This window comes from Spermophilus citellus, assembly GCF_964194105.1.
Source record: "Spermophilus citellus genome assembly, chromosome: X".
In the NCBI taxonomy this organism is placed as follows: domain Eukaryota; kingdom Metazoa; phylum Chordata; class Mammalia; order Rodentia; family Sciuridae; genus Spermophilus; species Spermophilus citellus.
The window spans coordinates 8,775,409-8,799,877 of record NC_138190.1 but is presented as its reverse complement, the minus strand read 5'-3'; the positions used below and the strand labels follow the sequence as shown (position 1 = coordinate 8,799,877).

The following is a 24,469-nucleotide window of genomic DNA, read 5'->3' as shown; positions in this document are numbered from 1 at the left end:
ATGGGGAACCTTAACAGGGTCCATGTACCCTTGGCTAATTTTCAAACCCAAAGTATGGAAGATGAGTGAAAGAAGAATTTATTTGGAAATGTAACAATCTAGTTGTAACAGTTACTCTTTGAAGCAGCAGAGCTAAATTTGTTACTAGGATTTCATTTTATAATTTTTTAAAACTAATCTGTCAGCATGCTTATGCATTTGGATATTCTACACCTGACCTTTCTCAATGAGGACCAGCCTTTGTCATTATTGACACACTGACATTCTAAATGAGGTGCTGACTCTGGATCATCGCCCTTCATTCACGCCTGGCTCACACCCGGCAGGAGAACAAGTGGGAGCCCAATTAGCCTGCTATTTGTCACCCTACCTAGTACCTTCTGTTTAAACAGCATTTTGTACAATTAACGTAAGTCACGTGAGTCTCCTGAATAAACTAAATTATGGTCTGATAAGATCACAAGCAGTCTCTTTAATTATTCAAAGTAATCGGGCCACCAAACGTAGAAACCTCTGGGGGGACAGATTTTTCTAGTTACATCTTGTAAAACTTGACTTTTAGGAGATGAAAAGTTAGAGTTACTGGGGAGAATCTACTCATTTAAAAACCAACAAGTATATTCATTAAAAATGAAGACCAGCTGGGCATGCAAGTTCGAGCTTCAGCAATTTAGCAAGAGTCTGCCTTAAAAAGGACTGGGGATGTAGCTCAGTGCCCCTGGGTTCAATTCCTAGTACCCCTTACCCCAACAAAAATAGACCAAAGATTCCACAATAAAGATGTTATCTCAGTCTTCTATTACTGCTGTAACAAAATCTCATAGACTGAGTAATTTATAAAGAACAAATGCATTTCTTACACTTTTGGAGGTTGGGTAGTCCAAGATCAACAGGCTTGCATGTTCGTGGTCTGGTCTCGGATTCCAAGCTGCCCCCACCAACGGGGATGAATGCCGTATTCAAACTGTGGAAGGGCAAAAGGGCCTACTTAGTTCCTTCTAGTTCTTTCTAGCCTCATCACATTGGGGTTAAGTTCCACCATATGAATTTTGGAGAGACAAACATTCAAACCATAGTAGATGTGTTATTTCTAGACCCCAGAATGGAAAAGTCTGACTTTATATCAGAGGGAAAACCTGAGCATATTGGGGAAGATAGCCTCCTGTTCTATATGTGGTAGCCTCACTTTGGAGAGGACTTGAACTTCCAAAATATAGGCCTGTAGTTCACCCACAGTAAGATAAGTATAACCCAAGACAAAAATGGGGGGGGGGAGTTCATTTTAGTGTAATGAATGAGAAACTATGGCTGGAGAAAAGATTTCACTTGATTAGTTTAAAAAAAAACACACTCCAGTGGATTAATACAATTTTTATTAAGAATTTTATCTGGTTACAGAGAAACATTTAGAAAGCATGATGGGTTACATAACTTCACTGTTGTATGTGAGAAGTCTGGGCAGCTAACATGATTACCAAATGTCATCTGGTTCTTCATGAGAAAAGCCTGTGGAACTAAATTAGGAAACAAAAATTAGACACTTTTATGACTCCTTCCTAAAGTTCTCATCCTTCCTTGAGGAAGGTTTTTGCTCTCAGAGTTTGTGTCAGGATCAACATCACAAGTTTAAAACAAAACAAAAAAATTCACAATCTTATTTTTTAACCCAGGGGCACATAACCACTGAGCCACATCTCAGCCCTTTTTATTTTGAGACAAGAACTTACTAAGTTGCTGAGGCTGGCTTCAATCCTTCTGCCTCAGCCTCCCCTGGCTACAGTGCCCAGTTCAACTTTTTAAAGGCAAGTTCAAGTATCTGACCATTTCTGTTGGGCTGACAAAATGAGCACTAATGGTTTGCTAAAGAGCAATGTTTAGGGACGTCATCAGACTGCGGCGAAGGAGATAACTTCATTGAAACCTGTGGCTACAGGTGTGTAATTCCCTAGCCTTCCCTCTCCACACATCAGGGAAACCTTAAGGGCCCCTCCCAGCTCTCCCGTGAGCACAATAGCCAGACCCAGGGAATCAGAGGTGGCGTGGGACCCGCAGCGCGGAACTACTGCTCCCACAAGTGCTGACAGCTGAGGTCTCTTGCACCAGCTACCAGGGGACTGGCTACCGGAGGGCAAGTAAAATTCGCTGAGGATTCTCAGCCCCAAGCTCTACAAACTTAGGGTCTGAGGGAATGGCAAACTGGGAGAGTGTGCCCAGTCGTTCATGAAAACAGGGCTCCCGGGAGCAGCAGACTTGGCGTGTAGCCAGCATTGTGGTGAGTGTCACCTGTGAGAGGGGACTGGCTAGAGGAAAAGTGGGAAGTGACTAGACACAAGAGGAGGCCCTAGGCACTCAGGATTGGAGACTCGCCCAGTCTGGGAGGAGCTGCTGCACAGTGATCGGTTCCCACGTATTGACAGGAGAAACTTGGCCTGGTGGGCACAGCACTACCTACTGGAAGAGAAGTTAATCAAACTCTTAGACTGCATTTATTATTTTTTTTTCTTTTCTCTTTTTTTTTGATTTGGGTTTTTCTTTCATTTTCATTTATCTTTCTTGTTTTTTTCAATTTTTTTTAAAAATTTTTTTAAATTTTTTTCTTCTAATTTTAATTATTATTTTTTAAAATTCTTTCTTTTTTAATTTCCTATTTTTTTTCTTCTTTTGTCTTTTCATTTCTTTTCAATTATCTTACCCCCCCTTCCTTGAATTCTACCTGCTTACTCTCATTCTCTTTAGTGACTTCTTCCCTTCCCTTCTAATACCTTTCCTCCCAAGCATCTAATAAATTTATAGGAGTAAACAGTAACTCATCAGTCAAACAGAACAAGAAGTAACATGAGCAGCTTCAAAAAGCAAGGAAGAAAAGGAGTACAAACAATGCAGGACAGCCTAAATATTCAGGAGGACCTAGAGTCATCAGAAAAATGGTCATATAAAGAACTCAAGGAACACCTTAGACAGATGGAATGGAACCTTAAAGAGGATACAAGACAGCAAATTCAAGCAGCGAAAGAACACATTGAGAATGAATTACAGAAACAGATAAAAGAAGAAGTTAAGCATCTTTATCAGGAGATAGAGATTGTAAAAAATAAACAATAATTCTAGAAATGAAGGAAACGATAAACCAAATTAAAAACTCAATTGAGAGTATCACTAACAGAGTGGAGCAAGTAGAAGCCAGAACGTCAGATAATGAAGACAAAATATATCATCTTGAAAAGAGTCTAGCCAACTCAGAAAGGCTGGTAAAAAATCACGAGAAAAACATCCAAGAGTTATGGGATAACATAAAAAAACCAAACTTACAAGTCATCGGGATAGAAAAAGGTACAGAGATTCAAACCAAGGGAATGAGTAACCTGCTGAATGAAATAATTACAGAAAACTTTACAGAAATAAAAAAGGAAACAGATATACAAATTGAAGATGCATACAGGACACCGAGCACACAAAATCACAGTAGACCAATGCCAAGACACATTGTTATGAAGATATCCAATATACAGAACAAAGAGAAAATATTAAAAGCTACAAGAAAAAGGAGACAGATTACATTCAGGGGTAAACCAATAAGGTTAACAACGGATTTTTCATCACAGACGCTGAAAGCAAGAAGGTCATGGAACAAGGTATTTCAAACACTGAAAGACAATGGATGCCAACCAAGAATTCTGTATCCAGCAAAATTAAGCTTCAGGTATGACAACGAAATAAAAATCTTTCATGATAAACAAAAGTTAAAAGAATTTGCAGCCAGAAAACCAGCATTGCAAAGCATTTTGAGCAAAACACTACACGAGGAAGAAATGAAAAACAATAACCAAAACCATCAGTAGGAAGTGCCTCGGTAAAGACAGAGGACGAGGGGAAAGATAATCATGGAGAAACAAACTAAATTTTTTTTAAAAAAGGATAAATAATCAAACATGGATGGAAGTACAAACCATATATCAATAGTAACTCTGAATGTTAATGGCTTAAACTCTCCAATAAAGCGACATAGGCTGGTATCATGGATTAAAAAAACGAATCTAACAATATGCTGCCTCCAGGAGACACATCTGATTGGAAAAGATATACACAGGCTGAAGGTGAAAGGATGGGAAAAAATATACCACGCACACGGTCCTCGTAAGCAAGCAGGGGTGGCCATCCTCATATTGAATAAAATCGACTTCAAGACTAAGTTAATCAAAAGGGATAAGGAAGGACATTATATACTGTTAAAAGGAACCATTCACCAACAAGACATAACAATTATCAATATTTATGCACCAAATAATGGTGCTGCGACATTCATAAAACAAATTCTCCTCAAGTTCAAGAATCAAATAGACCACAACACAATAATTATGGGTGACTTCAACACACCTCTCTCACCATTGGACAGATCCTCCAAACAAAAGTTGAATAAAGAAACTATAGAACTCAATATCATAATCAATAACCTAGACTTAACTGACATATATAGAATATATCAACCATCATCAAATGGATATACTTTTTTCTCAGCAGCACATGGATCCTTCTCAAAAATAGACCATATATTATGCCATAGGGCAACCCTTAGTAAATATAAAGGGTGGAGATAATACCATGCATTTTATCTGATCATAATGGAATGAAACTGGAAATCAATGATAAAAGAAGGAAGGAAAAATCCTACATCACATGGAAAATCAACAATATGTTAATGAATGATCAATGGGTTACAGAAGACATAAAGGAGGAAATCAAAACTTCTTAGAGAGGGGCTGGGGATGTGGCTCAAGCGGTAGTGCGCTCGCCTGGCATGCGTGCGACCCGGGTTCGATCCTCAGCACCACATACAAACAAAGATGTTGTGTCCGCCGAAAACTAAAAAATAAATATTAAAAAATTCAAAAAAAAATTCTTAGAGATAAATGAAAATACATAAACAACATATCGGAATCTATGGGACACAATGAAAGCAGTTATAAGAGGAAAATTCATCGCCTGGTGGTCATTCCTCAAAAAAAGAAAAAAACAACAAATAAATGAGGTCACACTTCATCTCAAAGCCCTAGAAAAGGAAGAGCAAAACAACAGCAAATGTAGCAGAAGGCAAGAAATAATTAAAATCAGAGCGGAAATCAATGAAATTGAAACAAAAGAAACTATTGAAAAAATTAACAAAACTAAAAGTTGGTTCTTCGAAAAAATAAGATCGACAGACCTTTAGCCATGCTAACGAAGAGAAGGAGAGAGAGAACTCAAATTACTAACATACGGGATGAAAAAGGCAATATCACAAAACATGCTACAGAAATACAGAAGACAATTAGAAATTATTTTGAAAACCTATATTCCAATAAAATAGAAGATAGTGAAGACATCGATAAATTTCTTAAGTCATATGATTTGCCCAGACTGAGTCAGGAGGATACACACAATTTGAACAGACCAATATCAATGGATGAAATTGAAGAAGCCATCAAAAGACTACCAACCAAGAAAAGCCCAGGACCGGATGGGTATACAGCGGAGTTTTACAAAACCTTTAAAGAAGAATTAATACCAATACTTTTCAAGTTATTTCAGGAAATAGAAAAAGAGGGAGCTCTTCCAAATTCATTCTATGAGGCCAACATCACCCTGATTCCGAAACCAGACAAAGACATCTCAAAGAAAGAAAACTACAGACCAATATCTCTGATGAACCTAGACGCAAAAATCCTCAATAAAATTCTGGCGAATCGGATACAAGGGCACATCAAAAAAATTGTGCACCATGATCAAGTAGGATTCATCCCTGGGATGCAAGGATGGTTCAATATACGGAAATCAATAAATGTTATTCACCACATCAATAGACTTAAAGATAAGAACCATATGATCATCTCGATAGACGCAGAGAAAGCATTTGACAAAATACAGCATCCCTTTATGTTCAAATCATTAGAAAAACTAGGGATAACAGGAACTTACCTTGACATTGTAAAAGCTATCTATGCTAAGCCTCAGGCTAGCATCATTCTGAATGGACAAAAGTTAAAGGCATTCCCTCTAAAATCTGGAACAAGACAGGGATGCCCCCTATCACCACTTCTATTCAATATAGTTCTCAAAACACTGGCCAGAGCAATTAGACAGACGAAAGAAATTAAAGGCATAAAAATAGGAAAAAAAGAACTTAAATTATGTCTATTTGAGGATGACATGATTCTATACCTAGAAGACCCAAAAGGGTCTACAAAGAAACTACTAGAACTAATAAATGAATTCAGCAAAGTGGCAGGATATAAAATCAACACACATAAATCAAAGGCATTTCTGTATATCAGCGACAAAACTTCTGAAACGGAAATGAGGAAAAACACTCCATTCAAAATATCCTCAAAAAAAAATAAAATACTTGGGAATCAACCTAACAAAAGAGGTGAAAGATTTATACAATGAAAACTACAGAACCCTAAAGGGAGAAGTAGAAGAAGATCTTAGAAGATGGAAAAATATACCCTGTTCATGGATAGGCAGAACTAACATCATCAAAATGGCGATATTACCAAAAGTTCTCTATAGGTTTAATGCAATGCCAATCAAAATCCCAACGGCATTTCTTGTAGAAATAGATAAAACAATCATGAAATTCATATGGAAAAATAAAAGACCCAGAATAGCAAAAGCAATTCTAAACAGGAAGTGTGAATCAGGCGGTATAGCGATACCAGATTTCAAACTATACTACAGAGCAATAGTGACAAAAACAGCATGGTACTGGTACCAAAACAGGCAGGTGGACCAATGGTATAGTATAGAGGACACAGAGACTAATCCACAACGTTACAACTATCTTCTATTTGATAAAGGGGCTAAAAGCATGCAATGGAGGAAGGATAGCATCTTCAACAAATGGTGTTGGGAAAACTGGAAATCCATATGTATGCAACAAAATGAAACTGAATTCCTTTCTCTCGCCATGCACAAAAGTCAACTCAAAGTGGATCAAGGAGCTAGATATCAAATCAGAGACTCTCCGTCTGATAGAAGAAAAAGTTGGCTCCGATCTACAGATTGTGGGGTTGGGCTCCAAATTCCTTAATAGGACACCCATAGCACAAGAGTTAATAACAAGAATCAACAAATGGGACTTACTTAAACTAAAAAGTTTTTTCTCACCAAGAGAAACAATAAGAGAGGTAAATAGGGAGCCTACATCATGGGAACAAATTTTTACTCCTCACACTTCAGATAGAGCCCTAATATCCAGAGTATACAAAGAACTCAAAAAATTAGACAATAAGATAACAAATAACCCAATCAACAAATGGGCCAAGGACCTGAACAGACACTTCTCAGAGGAGGATATACAATCAATCAACAAGTACATGAAAAAATGCTCACCATCTCTAGCAGTCAGAGAAATGCAAATCAAAACCACCCTAAGATACCATCTCACTCCAGTAAGATTGGCAGCCACTATGAAGTCAAACAACAACAAGTGCTGGCGAGGACGTGGAGAAAAGGGTACACTTGTACATTGCTGGTGGGACTGCACATTGGTGCGGCCAATTTGGAAAGCAGTATGGAGATTCCTGGGAAAGCTGGGATTGGAACCACCATTTGACCCTGCTATTGCCCTTCTCGGACTATTCCCTGAAGACCTTAAAAGAGCATGCCACAGGGATACTGCCACATCGATGTTCATAGCAGCACAATTCACAATTGCTAGACTGTGGAACCAACCCAGATGCCCTTCAATAGATGAATGGATAAAAAAAAGTGGCATTTAGACACCATGGAATGTTACGCAGCACTAAAAAATGACAAAATCACGGAATTTGCAGGGAAATGGATGGCACTAGAGCAGATTATGCTTAGTGAAGCTAGCCAATCCCTAAAAAACAAATACCAAATGTCTTCTTTGATATAATGAGAGCAACTATGAACAGAGCAGGGAGGAAGAGCGGGAAGAAAAGATTAACATTAAACAGAGACATGAGGTGGGAGGGAAAGGGAAAGAAAAGGGAAACTGCATGGAAATGAAGGGAGACCCTCATTGCTATACAAAATTACATATAAGAGGTTGTGAGGGGAATGGGAAAATAAACAAGGAGAGAAATGAATTACAGTAGATGGAGTAGAGAGAGAAGATGGGAGGGGAGGGGAAGGGGGATAGTAGGGGATAGGAAAGGTAGCAGAATACAACAATTACTAATAGGGCACTATGTAAAATTGTGGATGTGTAACCGACGTGATTCTGCAATCTGCATTTGGGGTAAAATTGGGGGTTCATAACCCACTTCAATCTAATGTATGAAATATGATATGTCAAGAGCTTTGTAATGTTGTGAACAACCAATAAAAAAAAAAAAAACAAAGAAAAATATGGAAAAAAAAAAGAAATTGCTCAGCCACAAACTGCTTTGGACTAATTATCTTTTAGTCAATTTTTATAAATATTAAGACCAAGTTCATTATTTGAAATAAACTGAGCATAATCTAATTAAAAAAAAAAAAAAAAAAAAAAAGAGCAATGTTTAGGAAAACCATACCTTTCATCCTTGTCACTGGATAGCAGTGTGTCCACTACTGAGCATTCTCTGGTTATGTTTTTTGAGCTCTGGCACAAAAGAATTTTGAAATTAGATATGAATTAATTTTATTAAACATTTTGATTTCTCTGAAGTATTTCTGCAATGTTGAGTCTCAAAAGAGTTGACTTTTAAACAGGAAATTTAGCAGCACATCAAAATAAACTGGTATACACTTTCAATACCTATAATTCAATCTTAAAGCAAAATCTCTTCAATGGTCTACCGAAACACAAACTATGAAATTTTGCCAAAAGCGCATAATATATTGAAGGGTTGAGGGCCCATTTGAAGTGTGGATTTTCTGTACTTTTAATAATTTTTGTCTTCAGTAAAGAAAACAGATTCCTGTCCCTAGGAGTTAAATCACAGAAGCCCTTGGTGCCATCCCCCAACCCCTCTGTCACCTAGATTCCCCTCCAAAGCATAGGCACCTTATCTGCAGATAACTCTTGGTCTTTCCCCTGCTGGATGATTTTCATATATTTCTCTAAAGGATTTTCTCCATGAGTAGATTTGTCTCTCACATCTTGAACAGTCATTTCTAATTCTTTTTTCATTTCAATCTTCAGTGATTCTTCAATCATTCTCTATAAAATAGATGGGGGCCCAAAGAGGAAATAGATATATTTTAAAAGTATTCAGTGTTTAAAAACCATAGTACTATAAACCTGATCCTGTAAAGTAAAACTGCATTCTAGAGTACCATATATAAAAATATATACATAAATATAATTATACCTATAAAATATATATCTTTAAATTAAAGTCACTGCTACCATCAAAGGGAGATGAACACATCCCAATGAAGGAAGGCATTAATTTGCCTAAAGTGTACTGTGCTTTTAGACCCAAATTATCCAGGAGTCCAGGGAACATTCATATGGAAGATTAATTTAAGCAAGACTTGGCAATCATGCTAAATGGCCAGAGTAATCCATCTGCCTAGGACTAAAATCAGGCCACAGAAGGCAAAAAGAGAACTATGGGAATTATGTATGTCTGGAAGCAGTTGGGGCCTGGCACCTGTCTCCCCTGGTTCTTCTAGTCCTAGCTAGCTGACTTAGGAAGCCTCTTCTTTAAACCCCATCTATAAAGGGAAGCTCCACAGCAAAACATAGTCCACCTCATAGCCCTATGAGTTTAAAGATCAGATGAGCACGTATGCAAAAAATGCTTTCAAAAGCCATCCTTGGGCTGGGGTTATGGCTCAACGGTAGAGTGCTTGCTTAGCACATACGAGGCCCTGGATTCAATCCTCAGCACCACATAAAAATAAATAAAATAAAGGTATTGTGCCCAACTACAACTAAAATAAATAAATAAACATTAAAACCCCCCCACAGAGCCATCCTTTATCATCACACTCAGAAGGTGTATGCTCTCCAGCCTTTCTCGTGATAGTATGATAAGGAGAGGAGGGGAGGCCTCTTCCATTACCTGTCACTTAGGATTTCTGGACACCATTGGCTCACCTCTGAGCTCCGGGTACCTTCTGAAGGCATTCAATGGAGAAACTACTACAGAGACTTAAGCCAAACATATTACCCTTTCCTGATCCAGTTTTTCCAGTTCTCTTCGTTCCCTTTCTAGAGCTTCTTGCCGTTCACTCTGCCTTCGTTCTTCTCTTTGCCTTCGTTCTTTCATTTGCTGCTCCCATGATTTTTCATCTTCCTTTTGTTCTCCAAGTTCTTTCTGATCAATACCTAACAGAACATAAAATAGTTGAGTAGCTTCCAGCATCAGATTTTCTAACGACTACGGGACTGTTTTGTTGGATTTCTCGTGGACTGTTGACCTGCTTCAAGCTGCTGCTTTTATACTTTCATGATTTGCAAGCCCCTGCACATTCCTAGCACCTCACCTCACCTTTTACTCTCGCAAGACAAGTATGACTTACCTTCACTATGAAGGACTCCAACTGCCCTCCCTGAGTGCCATGTTTTCTCTTCCTTTACTTATCTCCCTCCTTCAGCCTTTCTCCTGCAATCCTGCATTTCTGCCTCTGCATTTGATTCGGATTCCACCCCTATCTTCAGGACCCAGACTGAACCACTAGCCTCTATTTATTTATGCAGCAGTTTCCTAACTCTTTCTTCTTCCCATAAACATATTCAGGTCTCTGATACCCCAAAGAGGACACAACAAACCCCCCACTCTCCCCTGGCTGCTCTAGCCATGTTACACTGCTCAGTCCTTGCTTGCTCTACACTGATGGTGGCCCTTCCTGGTGTTTTAGTGATCACGTCAGCACTGATCATTCCCTTGTCTTTCTCTAGCCCCACATTCTCCCCAGCCTCACATGCTTGTTTCCAGTGGATTCCCTGCCAAAGCATGTGGAAATCCTACAGCATGGGCTTCATCCTGAAATACTGGTAGCCCTTTAATCATGCCCTTTCTAGGCCAGGAGCAGTGGCATGTGCTTGTAGTCCCAGCTACTTGGGTGGCCAAGAGACAGGAAGACTGTAGGAGCCCATGACTTTGAAGTCAGCTTGGGCAACACATCAAGACCCTGTGTTGTAAAAACAAACAAACAAGCAGACATGCTCTTCTTACTGTCTGTCCATTGGGCCACCAGGGCTGGCAGATTCAAATTCCTCATCCTGCTGCTATAGAGAGGGTCCTTCCTTCTCACCACTTCCAGGGAATACTGAATAATGCAATCAACACTCAACCTGCTGTGAGTTTCAGCACTAGGCATTTCCTGCAGGGAAGCCTTGGATTTGCCTGTAATGTCTCTACTCTGGCAAAGTCCAAACCCGCGACAGTCTAGGGGCAAGAAAAACCTGCCTCCTTCTTCTCAGACCTACTTCCCATCTAGTACTGCCTTTGAGAATGAGAACAGTATATGTATGGACACACTCACTGGACCCGAACTGCAGCTGTGTTCTCCTCTCTCTGTGCCTTTGCCCCCACCCCACGGTTTCCTTAACCTGAGGCACACCCTTCCCCCAACCCCTGCCTCTCCCACAAAACCACAATGCTGTTTGAGAACCAACTTAAATGCCACCTCCTCTGAGGAGGACAAGTAAGCAGTTCAGCACCTTTCTTGCATAGCTTTGTCAAAAATCACGAGTACTTTTCTCTCCTCCCACTAAGTTCCTTCTCGGAAAGGCCCATGTTTTAATTACTAGTCCGGCCCCTCTCTCCAGCTCCTGGCATAAGTCCCTACATGTCGAAGCTTTAATTAAATCTCAATCCCACAGATGACCATGCTGGTCTTTCTCTTCTAACTCTGGCCCACAACCTACATATTTTTACCCAAGCAATGCCAACAAGCAGAAAAACCCACAGGTTCACTAGAGGACTTCAAAGCTTTTTGCTGTGCCTTGTTCTGAAGTTGTCAGCAGGAACCGAGTTAGTTTTACTAATGGCAGAAAGGCAACATGGGCATCTCTCAATCCTTGCCATGAAATTACAATATGAGAGCAGGCCATTAATCATTTTCACAGATAGAACTACAGTGTCCTCCTTGCTGGTGAAAGAAAGGTCACTTCTAAATGCTACCACTTTCCTATACACAGTTGTGATCTCAAAATAGGAATGTTGTCTGGGGCCAATTAACAAACAAGAAAAAGGGCTGCTCTCTGTTCTGGGGTGTATTTTGTAGCTGCAGGGTGGATGCAAAAGCCAGGACAAGAAGCATGTCCACTGGGCACCTCAAAGTCACAAAGTTTCAGGTTCTTCATTTCCCTCTTCTTGAACTAAAGAGGTAAAATGATGAATATAAGAGTATTTCTCAATAACCCAAACAACTGGGGCTGGGGATGTGGCTCAAGCAGTAACGCGCTCGCCTGGCATGTGTGGGGCACTGGGTTCGATCCTCAGCACCACATAAAATAAAATAAAGATGTTGTGTCCACGGGGGAGGGGGGAATAACCCAAACAACCATGCTGCTTACTAATTATTTCAAAAACTATTATGATCACCACTGTGTCTCAAGGCAGAACACTTAGTGCTCACTGATTTCCTCCCTCACTCAGGCCTGTGTATATGGACACTGCCCCTCATCAGTTGGTACAATTCCTCCTCAGAGCCGCAGTATTGGCTGGCTGACTGCCTGGGTCCCCCAACCCCTAGAAACTCCATGAAGGAAGGGGCTCTGTTTGGTTCACTGCTCTATGCCTGGTCTCTAGAGTAGTGCCACAGAGAGATTGCTCTGGATCAATTCTGGTTGAGTGAGTGAATGCCTTTCAAAGCAGATTTACTCAGGAGTCAGCAAAATCAACCCTCTTGAAGTCTTGCTTCTTTCAGTACTTCTTCATATGCACTGTGATTCAAATTGAGAAACTGCTAACCAGAGGCTTTGAATATGTTTGGGAAGGACTAAAAGGTAGCTTTACTTGAGACACTTCTTTTCAGGTATGAGGCTTAAGCATTTTGGACTAAGGAGAAAAGGCCCAGGCTGTACTGTTCCCTGATCCCTCCACCAGAGAGGCAGGTGGGTAAGCTGGAGAGACATGGGCAGACAGAAGTCTAATGGCCAGTTTTCCTCCAGCACCAATTGTTATGGGCCAGGCTATATGGGCAGTGACCAAACAGACTCCATTTTATCCTGAGACTCCATATCATGTAAGAAATGCTTCTCCCAAGAGAAAGCCCCGCCTCTGAACCCATTAATAGTTACCTAGCATATCATTCTTGGCAACACAAAATAGCAATTCTTATACAATGTAAAATTGTTCTCTTTGGTTTCCATTTCTCTTGGGCAATGTACCTTGTCAGAGATTGATTATCTACACATTAGTAAACATTCTCTAACTTGTACTGAACTAGGGTCATTTTGACTCACTTCCCTTCTGCTTGCTTGCTGCTATGCTAACCAGGAAAGTCCCGTGGGAAATACCAATGTACATACACAAGGCATTGTCTTCCTAACTGCCCAATTCAGCTTCTGTACCTGCTTGCTTGCAGCTATGTTAACCCAGATGCAGTTTTTGCCATTAAATATCCTAAAATGCTCAGGCTTGGGCCTGTTCCTTGCAGAGACAGTTATGGGTCCTGTGGGAAATACTTGCCAGCCGGCCGGCTAAATAGTCTTCAATTTGGACAAAACTGGGACTTGGTGTGTTTTCTGAGCGACCTGCCCCACAACACAATCACCTTAGTGTTATCAGCTTTCCCCAAGACTGAAATATAGTTTTTAGGTTCTAATCTCTTAAGACATAATGGAAGCAACCAGATAGAAAAATAATAATATTAAAATGTTACAATCACATAAAGATAGAGAACATGAGTTGACCATTGTTTCAGTTGTTCAACATTGTTTCCCAAGATGCTAAGGCTCCTACGGAATGATTTTTGCAGAAGTGTATGATGGAAAAGGGTAACTGTTCTGTCAGACTCAGAACAGGTAAAAAAAATACATTTTTAAAAAGCAACTCTCCTGAGCCAGGGCTAGAGTTGTGGCTCAGTGGTAGAGTGCTTGCCTAGCATACATGAGGCACTAAGTTCAATCCCTGGCACCACATAAACAAATAAAATAAAGATATTATGTCCATCTACAACTTGAAAAAAAAAAAAAAGGGAACTCTCCTGAGCTGGGCACAGTGGTGCACACCTTTAATCTCAGAGGCTTGGGAGGCTGAGACAGGAGAACCGAGAGTTCAAAGCCAGTCTCAGTAACTGCGAGGCGCTAAGAAACTCAGTGTGACCCCATCTCTAAATAAAATACAAGGGGCTGGGGATGTGGCTCAAGCAGCAGCGCGCTCGCCTGGTATGCGTGCGGCCCGGGTTCGATCCTCAGCACCACATACCAACAAAGATGTTGTGTCCGCCGAGAACTAAAAAATAAATATTAAAAATTCTATCTTAAAAAAAAAAAAAATAAATAAATAAATAAAATACAAAATAGGGCTGGGGATGTGACTCAGTGGTCGAGTACCCCTGAGTTCAATCCCCAGTACCCCACCAAAAACAAACAAACAACAAAAAAAACCTCCATCAACAATGATAACACTCCAACTTTAAGACTGAGTAAGTTATGCTTATAAAATCCTTCAATGATATAGGAAATAATTTATATAGCACAGAGGCTGGCATTCAATATATGGCTATGCTAACTGCTAGTTTAAAACAAGAAAAACTTACTTGAGTTATGATGTGGGACAGGTCTTGTAGGCAGAGTAGCTGCAGCAGCATCCACATGAGGCATATCACCAGCAGGGTGTAACCCATCTGCTTCAAACTGTCTTGACCTGTTCCCTGCATCTATGGGAGGTACAAGCAATTGTGTCATGACTCCTTAAGTAATAGGAGAAGAGAGGGCAGGGCAGAGGGCAGGGGGCAGGGGGATTAAACCATGGAACACATGAACTACAGCTAAAGTGACTAGAGGAGCCCTGCCTACAGGATTCTAATATATTTTTTTTTAACTTGCAATCTTCCTGCCTCAGCCTCCCACATGTTTTTTTTTTTTTTTTTCCTTTTTTGGTACTAGGGATTGAACCTAGAAGTGCTTAACCATGAGCCACATCCCCAGCCCTTTATTATTTTGAGGCAGGGTCTTGCTAAGTTGCTGAGGTTGGCTTTGAACTTGTGATCCTCCTGCCTCAGCCTCCTCAATTGCCGGGATTACAGGCACACACCACTGTGGCTGGCCAGGATCCTAACAAATTCTCAGTCACTTGCCAACATATTTACTTCTTGAGGCAGTTTTTGTTTTTATTTTGCAGTGTTAGTGATTGGGCCCAAAGGGTTCTTATACTTTATTTTTTTTTTTGTTAATTTTTTTTTTTTTACTGAATGTTCACAACATTACAAAGCTCTTGACATATCATATTTCATACATTAGAATCAAGTGGGTTATGAACTCCCATCTTTACCCCAAATACAGATTGCAGAATCACGTTGGTTACACATCCACATTTTACATACTGCCATATTAGTGACTGTTGTATTCTGCTACCTTTCCTATCCCCTACTATCCCCCCTCCCCTCCCCTCCCCTCTCTCTACCCCATCTACTGTAATTCATTTCCCTCCATGTTTGTTATCCCATTCCCCTCATAACCTCTTATATGTAATTTTGTATAGCAATGAGGGTCTCCCTCCATTTCCATGTGATTTCCCTTTTTTCTCCCTTTCCCTCCCACCTCATGTCTCTGTTTAATGTTAATCTTTTCTTCCTGCTCTTCCTCCCTGTTCTGTTCTTAGTTGCTCTCATTCTATCAAAGAAGACATTTGGTATTTGTATTTTAGGGATTGGCTAGCTTCACTAAGCATAATCTGCTCTAGTGCCATCCATTTCCCTGCAAATTCCGTGATTTTTGTCATTTTTTAGTGCTGCGTAATACTCCATGGGGTATAAATGCCACATTTTTTTAATCCATTCATCTACTGAAGGGCATCTGGGTTGATTCCACAGTCTAGCAATTGTGAATTGTGCTGCTATGAACATCGATTGGCAGTATCCCTGTAGTGTGCTCTTTTAAGGTCTTCAGGAAATAGTCCGAGAAGGGCAATAGCTGGGTCAAATGGTGGTTCCAATCCCAGCTTTCCCAGGAATCTCCATACTGCTTTCCAAATTTGCCGCACCCGTTTACAGTCACACCAGCAGTGTACAAGAGTACCCTTTTCCCCACATCCTCGCCAGCACTTCTTGTTGTTTGACTTCATAGTGGCTGCCAATCTTACTGGGGTGAGGTGGTATCTTAGGGTGGTTTTGATTTGCATTTCTCTGATTGCTAGAGATGGTGAGCATTTTTTCATGTACTTGTTGATTGATTGTATATCCTCCTCTGAGAAGTGTCTGTTCAGGTCCTTGGCCCATTTGTTGATTGGGTTATTTGTTATCTTATTGTCTAATTTTTTGAGTTCTTTGTATACTCTGGATATTAGGGCTCTATCTGAAGTGTGAGGAGTAAAAATTTGTTCCCAGGATGTAGGCTCCCTATTTACCTCTCTTATTGTTTCTCTTGCTAAGAAAAAACTTTTTAGTTTAAGTAAGTCCCATTTGTTGATTCTTGTTATTAACTCTTGTGCTATGGGTGTCCTATTAAGGAATTTGGAGCCCAACCCCACAATCTGTAGATCGGAGCCAACTTTTTTTTTCTTCTATCAGACGGAGAGTCTCTGATTTGATATCTAGCTCCTTGATCCACTTTGAGTTGACTGTTGTGCATGGCGAGAGGAGGGGATTCAGTTTCATTTTGTTGCATATGGATTTCCAGTTTTCCCAACACCATTTGTTGAAGATCCTATCCTTTCTCCATTGCATGTTTTTAGCTCCTTTATCAAATATAAGACAGTTGTAGCTTTGTGGATTAGTCTCTGTGTCCTCTATTCTGTACCATTGGTCCACCCGCCTGTTCTGGTACCAGTGTACCATGCTGTTTTTATTACTATTGCTCTGTAATATAGTTTGAAATCTGGTATTGCTATACCACCTGATTCACACTTCCTGCTTAGAATTGTTTTTGCTATTCAGGGTCTTTTATTTTTCCATATGAATTTCATGATTGTTTTATCTATTTCTACAAGAAATGCCGTTGGGATTTTGATTGGCATTGCATTAAACCTATAGAGAACTTTTGGTAATATCGCCATTTTGATGATGTTAGTTCTGCCTATCCATGAACAGGGTATATTTTTCCATCTTCTAAGATCTTCTTCTACTTCTCCCTTTAGGGTTCTGTAGTTTTCATTGTATAAATCTTTCACCTCTTTTGTTAGGTTGATTCCCAAGTATTTTATTTTTTTTGAGGATATTTTGAATGGAGTGTTTTTCCTCATTTCCGTTTCAGAAGTTTTGTCGCTGATATACAGAAATGCCTTTGATTTATGTGTGTTGATTTTATATCCTGCCACTTTGCTGAATTCATTTATTAGTTCTAGTAGTTTCTTTGTACACCCTTTTGGGTCTTCTAGGTATAGGATCATGTCATCCGCAAATAGTGATAATTTAAGTTCTTCTTTTCCTATTTTTATGCCTTTAATTTCTTTCGTCTGTCTAATTGCTCTGGCCAGTGTTTCGAGAACTATATTGAATAGAAGTGGTGATAGGGGGCATCCCTGTCTTGTTCCAGATTTTAGAGGGAATGCCTTCAATTTTTCTCCATTCAGAATGATGCTAGCCTGAGGCTTAGCATAGATAGCTTTTACAATGTGAAGGTAAGTTCCTGTTATCCCTAGTTTTTCTAATGATTTGAAAATAAAGGGATGCTGTACTTTGTCAAATGCTTTTTCTGCGTCTATCGAGATGATCATATGGTTCTTATCTTTAAGTCTATTGATGTGGTGAATAACATTTATTGATTTCCGTATATTGAACCACACTTGCATCCCAGGGATGAATCCTACTTGATCATGGTGCACAATTTTTTTGATGTGCCCTTGTATCCGATTCGCCAGAATTTTATTGAGGATTTTTGCATCTAGGTTCATTAGAGATATTGGTCTGTAGTTTTCTTTCTTTGAGGTGTCTTTGTCTGGTTTTGGAATCAGGGTGATGTTGGCCTCATAGAATGAATTTGGCAGAGCTCCCTCTTTTTCTATTTCCTGAAATAACTTGAAAAGTATTGGTATTAATTCTTCTTTAAAGGTTTTGTAAAACTCCGCTGTATACCCATCCGGTCCTGGGCTTTTCTTGGATGGAAGTCTTTTGATTGCTTCTTCTATTTCATCTATTGATATTGGTCTGTTTAAGTTGTGAGTTTCCTCCTGACTCAGTCTGGGCAAATCATATGACTTAAGGAATTTATCGATGTCTTCACTATCTTCTATTTTATTGGAATATAGGTTTTCAAAATAATTTCTAATTGTTTTCTGTATTTCTGAAGCGTCTGTTGTAATATTGCCTTTTTCATCCCGTATGTTAGTAATTTGAGTTCTCTCTCTTCTTCTCTTCGTTAGTATGGCTAGGGGTCTGTCGATCTTATTTATTTTTTCGAAGAACCAACTTTTTGTTTTGTTAATTTTTTCAATAGTTTCTTTTGTTTCAATTTCATTGATTTCTGCTCTGATTTTAATTATTTCTTGCCTTCTGCTACATTTGCTATTGTTTTGCTCTTCCTTTTCTAGGGCTTTGAGATGAAGTGTGAGCTCATTTATTTGTTGGTTTTTCCTTTTTTTGAGGAATGACCTCCAGGCGATGAATTTCCCTCTTAAAACTGCTTTCATTGTGTCCCATAGATTCCGATATGTTGTGTCTGTATTTTCATTTATCTCTAAGAATTTTTTGATTTCCTCCTTTATGTCTTCTGTAACCCATTGATCATTCAGTAACATATTGTTCATTGTCCATGTGATGTAGGATTTTTCCTTCCTTCTTTTATCATTGATTTCCAGTTTCATTCCATTATGATCTGATAATGTGCATGGTATTATCTCTACCCCTTTATATTTACTGAGGGTTGCCCTATGGCATAATATATGATCTATTTTTGAGAAGGTTCCATGTGCTGCTGAGAAAAAAGTATATCCACTTGATGATGGTTGATATATTCTATATATGTCAGTTAAGTCTAGGTTATTGATTGTGATATTGAGGTCAATAGTTTCTTTATTCAACTTTTGTTTGGAGGATCTCTCCAATGGTGAGAGAGGTGTGTTGAAGTCACCCGTGATTATTGTATTGTGGTCTATTTGATTCTTGAACTTGAGGAGAGTTTGTTTTATGAACGTTGCAGCGCCATTATTTGGTGCATAAATATTGATAATTGTTATGTCTTGTTGGTGAATGGTTCCTTTTAACAGTATATAATGTCCTTCCTTATCCCTTTTGATTAACTTAGTCTTGAAGTCGATTTTATTCGATATGAGAATGGCCACCCCTGCTTGCTTACGAGGACCTTGTGCGTGGTATATTTTTTCCCAACCTTTTACCTTGAGCCTGTGTATGTCCTTTCCTATCAGATGTGTCTCCTGGAGGCAGCATATTGTTGCATTTGTTTTTTTATCCATTTTACCAGCCTATGTCGCTTTATTGGAGAGTTTAAGCCATTAACGTTTAGAGTTACTATTGATATATGGTTTGTACTTCCTGCCATGTTTGATTATTTCTCTCTTTTTTTTTTTTCCTAATTTAGTTTGTTTCTCCATGATTAGCTTTCCCCCCGTCCTCTGTCTTTACCGAGGCACTTCCCGCTGATGGTTTTGGTTATTGTTTTCCATTTCCTCCTCGTGTAGAGTTTTGTTCAAGACGCTTTGCAATGCTGGTTTTCTGGCTACAAATTCTTTTAGCTTTTGTTTATCATGAAAGATTTTTATTTCGTTGTCGTATCTGAAGCTTAATTTTGCTGGATACAGAATTCTTGGTTGGCATCCATTGTCTTTTAGTGTTTGAAATACGTTGTTCCAGGATCTTCTCGCTTTCAGTGTCTGTCATGAAAAATCAGTTGTTAACCTTATTGGTTTACCCCTAAATGTAATCTGCGTCTTTTCTCTTGTAGCTTTTAATATTTTCTCTTTGTTCTGCATATTGGATATCTTCATAACAATGTGTCTTGGCGTTGGTCTACTGTGATTTTGTGTGCTCAGTGTCCTGTATGCATCTACAATTTGTATATCTGTTTCCTTTTTTATTTCTGGAAAGTTTTCTGTAATTATTTAATTCAGCAAGTTACTCATTCCCTTGGCATGAATCTCTATGCCTTCCTCTATCCCAATGACTCGTCAGTTTGGTTTTTTTAAGTTATCCCAAATCTCTTGGATGTTTTTCTCGTGGTTTTTTACCAGCCTATCTGAGTTGGCTAGACTCTTTTCAAGATGATATATGTTGTCTTCATTATCTGACGTTCTGGCTTCTACTTGCTCCACTCTGTTAGTGATACTCTCGATTGAGTTTTTAATTTGGTTTATTGTTTCCTTCATTTCTAGAATTATTGTTTGATTTTTTTTTATAATCTCTATCTCCTGATAAAGATGCTTAACTTCTTCTTTTATCTGTTGATGTAATTCATTTTCAATGTGATCTTTAAGGTTCCTTTCCATCTGTCTAAGGTGTTCCTTGAGTTCTTTATATGGCCATTTTTCTGATGACTCCAGGTCCTCCTGAATATTTAGGCTGTCCTGCATTGTTTGTACTCCTTTTCTTCCTTGCTTTTTTATGCTCATGATACTTCTTGTTCTGTTTGACTGCTGAGTTACTGTTTACTCTTATAAATTTATTTGATGCTTGGGAGGAGAGGTATTAGAAGGGAAGGGAAGAAGTCACTAAAGAGAGTGAGTGTAGGCAGGTAGAATTCAAGAAAGGGGGAATAAGAAAATTGAAAAGAAATGAAAAGACAAAAGAAAAAAGTGAAAAGAAAGAATGAAAAAACGAAAAAATAAAAATTTAAAACAAACCAAAAAAATTATAATGATAATGAAAAAATGGAAATTGAAGTTTAAAAAATAATAGTAATAATAGAATAAAAAGAATTAAAAAAAAATTGAAACCATTAATAAGAAAGTTAAAGAACAACAACATCAACTACAAAAAGTGAGAATAAAATAAAAAAAATACTAATAGTAATCATTAAAAAAAAAAAAAAAATAATAAATGCAGTCATAGAGCTCGATTAACTTCTCTTCCAGTAAGTGGAGCTATGCCCACTGGGACAGGCTTCTCCTCTTGATAGGTGGGAACCAATCACTGTGCCTTAGCTCTTCTTCCCAGACTGTGCGGGTCTCTAGTCCTGAGTGCCTAGGTCCTTCTCTTGTGGTTCCTCAATCCAGGTCCCGCTCACCTGTGCCGCTTACCACAATACTGGCTACACGCCGGGTCTAATGCTCCTGGGAGCCCTGTTTTCATGGATGCCTGGGCACACCCTTTCTGTTTGCCTCCCTCGGGCCCTAAGTTTGTAGGGCTTGGGGCTGAGGACCCCCAGCGAATTTGTTTGCCCTCAGGTAGCAACTGCCCTGGTAGCTGGTGCAAGGGACCTCTGTTGTCAGCACTGGTGGGAGCGATAACTGGGGGTTCTGCGCCGCTAGTCCCATGTCACTCCTGATTCCCTGGGTCTGGCTATGGTGCTCAGTTGGCTTTTACCTCTGTGAGATCAGGTGGGCCGACTAGTTATTTCAGTGGGATCGTTAGTGCTGAGTCATGAGAAGCAGGCGAACCGGGGCTTGAATGCAGCAGATTCGTGCTCAGTGTGTGTTTTCTGAGGGGCCCAAAGTGTACGCCTTAGCTCCACGTCAGCTCAGCATTGCCTAGTGATCCTGAGCAAACATGCTTTAGATAATTTACAGCTCCCTATGCCCGCGCAGTTGAAGAGGTCAGAGACTTGGTCTCTCCGCGCCTGCCACCATGTTAGACCTCCTCATTGATATTCATGTTACCCTTACAGTTTTCTGGCATAAGCAAGATCTTGGGATTATACAAACTGCTGCTTCTGTTTCCAGTCCAGTTTTCTAGAACTGAAACCCTGCTTCTGTTGCCTCCACCTCTGGGCCGCGCTCTTGGGCGCCGCGCTTGTCCGCGACCTTAGCAGCGCCGCCGCGGCCTCCGCTGCTCCTCGGCCCGGTGCCTAGCTCCCGGGGCCTAAGCGGCTCCCGCCGCGGCTCTCCAGCCCCCTCCTCCGGAGCACGGGTCCCCTCGCAGGGGGATGCCGAACGAATTAAATTTGTTGGGGCTGGGGTTGTGGCTCAGCGGTGGAGCGCTTGCCTAGAATGCTTGAGGTGCTAGGTTCGATCCTCAGTACCACATAAAAAATAAATTAATTAATTACATAAGTGTATTGTGTCAACCTACAACTAAAAATAATTAAAAAAAAAAGTTTTTTAGCTGTAGTTGGACACAATATCTTTATTTTACTTATTTTATGTGGTGCTGAGGATTGAACCCAGTGCCTCGCATGTACTAGGCAAGCACTCTCTTGCTGAGCCACAACCCCAACCCCTAAAAAATAAATGTTAAAAAAAAAAATTAAATTTGTTTACAAAATTGGATTCATTACCTAGCAGGAAAATCAATCCAGTTTTGAGAGTTCACTTGATTGATGATAAACCATTTCCATTCAATTTAAATATTGAAGATTCAACTGGCCAGTTAAAAGAACTTCACAAAATTTACTAAGCATCTCATTTAATGGTTCAAAATATGATATTTTCAGATTTGATGATGATAAGTTTGATAAGGTTAAATGACAGATTGTATACAAGTAGATTTCTCAAGCTGGAGAAAGCCTCAGAAAAGATGGACCCTACATCCTATTTTATACTTATAAAGTGGACTATGTGGTGAGACAGTCCAAGAAAAGGCTGTAGCCAGGACATCTGTTCCTGGACTCTTATTTTAATATTCTTTTACCTCCATTCTTTTACTAAGGATGGGATTTTCTTAATCTGAGCTATGAACATCTTTATATTCCATAAAATTTTTTTAAAAACCTACTTATTTTAAATCTGAGATAATCCCAAAGTGGGTAAATTAAGTATTCATTTATGGGCTTAAGCCTGTAACCTCAAAATGATGAGTCATCCTGAAATTTTTAAAAAGAGAACTCAGCTGAACCCCTGAAAATCTTCATGACAGAAAAATGAGGAAATATATCCATATTTTTGGTCTTATCACAAAATAAAAATGTCCTAGTTTGTAATTACTTTGCTTATAATAATGGTTGTTTCAGTAAAACTAAACTTTCTACAATTTTAACTTATAAAAACCAGTACTTATATTTGAACTTACATTCAAAAGATGATTCAAATTCCTCATTATCCTTAAAAGCTAGCTTGTCCAGATTCGAAAATTCACTTTTTTCTTGAATTTCAGTCTGTTTCTGATGAAGACTGGATTGGAAGAATAAAATTCATGAATGTGAATTCTTAGTAATGTTAAAACCTAACAGCAGAGGATGACAAAAAGCTGTCTGTGACTTAAAAAAAATAATTTACAAAATCCATTTTTCTATGGCTTATTAAAATATAGCCCTAGTGCACTGAGTGCTCACCAGGCATAAGGTATTGTTCTCTTAGTTTTCTAATAACCACAAGAGACAACCTTTCATACAGCACCAGCTCAAACCAACTGAAGATACAATACCATGAGCCTGTGTGTGTCAAACTGTACTAACTCAGGGTATGTGTGGGTCTGGTCTTTCCTTTTGCCTTTATTACAAGACAGTACAATATTTAAAAAAATTAAAGCCCTAGGTCCATGATAGGTACATGTAAGTTTTCAACTTTATACAGGAGAACTACATAAACATCAGATGCCCAGGCTCAAACCCAAAACTAAGGAATCAGATTTCCTACTGTGGGGACCAGGCATGGATGGGAGTCCTGCCCCCACTGGCCTAATTTCCAAAACCATCCACTTCTTCCTGCCTCAATAATCATATTCTAGAACCCACTATCACTTCGTAATTTGTTTTAATGATACATAAATCAGAACCTTATCTGTTTACATTTAAATGTCATTTTTTAAAAATGGCTTTTTAATGATGTATGAAATTGTTCCAACTTTAAAAATAGACCAACTTAGCTGTTTTGACAAATTTCAGACATCTCTTTATACACCATGCCTATTCACAGAACTTGGAAGGTATTACATAACATTCCCCCCGGGTATTCAGATGATTATCAAAGATCACACATGATTTTACAATCTGACTACAAATTCTATAGTATCACATGATCTTTAAGATCTCCTTAAAAAAATAAAAAAAAGGGCCGAGACAGCAGGTAACATGATTCAAATGAAGCCCATCAAACAATGGTACATACCTGGCCTTCTGTTCTGGAGGGCTGGAGGAGGAAGGGGCAGAGAGGCTATGCCCAGATTCCACGGGCGATGGCTGGGACATTCTGTCAGGACAAGAATTGGGGGAAGCAAGAAGTGATTTGCCCACACCTACAAGGCAGAAGGAATCAGGGCAAGAATATTAAAAATTGCAAGAAGACACCAACGTAGATTTTAAAAAGCTCTATTAGTGAAAATAGGTTATCATCTCTGAATATATGAGGTATGATGTTTCAGATCATAAAGGTAA

The 24,469-nt window shown here is 39.2% G+C and overlaps 2 protein-coding genes across 3 annotated transcripts in view; one reads left to right on the top strand and one right to left on the bottom strand.

The window, feature by feature from the left end:
* GPM6B (glycoprotein M6B) overlaps window positions 1-24,469 on the top strand; it is a 192,463-nt gene that overhangs the window by 165,314 nt on the left and 2,680 nt on the right. The gene's annotated exons all lie outside the window — the stretch shown is intronic.
* The window catches only part of OFD1 (OFD1 centriole and centriolar satellite protein), a 54,875-nt gene continuing 31,334 nt past the window's right edge, over window positions 929-24,469 (bottom strand). Inside the window, exons 16-22 of one of the 2 annotated variants that reach the window (XM_081277075.1) lie at window positions 24,204-24,330; window positions 23,167-23,267; window positions 14,650-14,769; window positions 10,107-10,264; window positions 8,993-9,148; window positions 8,520-8,587; window positions 929-1,514 (exon numbers count right to left, since the gene is read on the bottom strand). In XM_081277075.1, the coding sequence (XP_081133201.1) occupies window positions 1,472-1,514; window positions 8,520-8,587; window positions 8,993-9,148; window positions 10,107-10,264; window positions 14,650-14,769; window positions 23,167-23,267; window positions 24,204-24,330 (773 nt within the window). In that variant the 3' untranslated portion in view covers window positions 929-1,471. The remainder of the gene's footprint in view (window positions 1,515-8,519; window positions 8,588-8,992; window positions 9,149-10,106; window positions 10,265-14,649; window positions 14,770-23,166; window positions 23,268-24,203; window positions 24,331-24,469) is intronic. The other variant, XM_081277074.1, reaches the window with a different exon arrangement.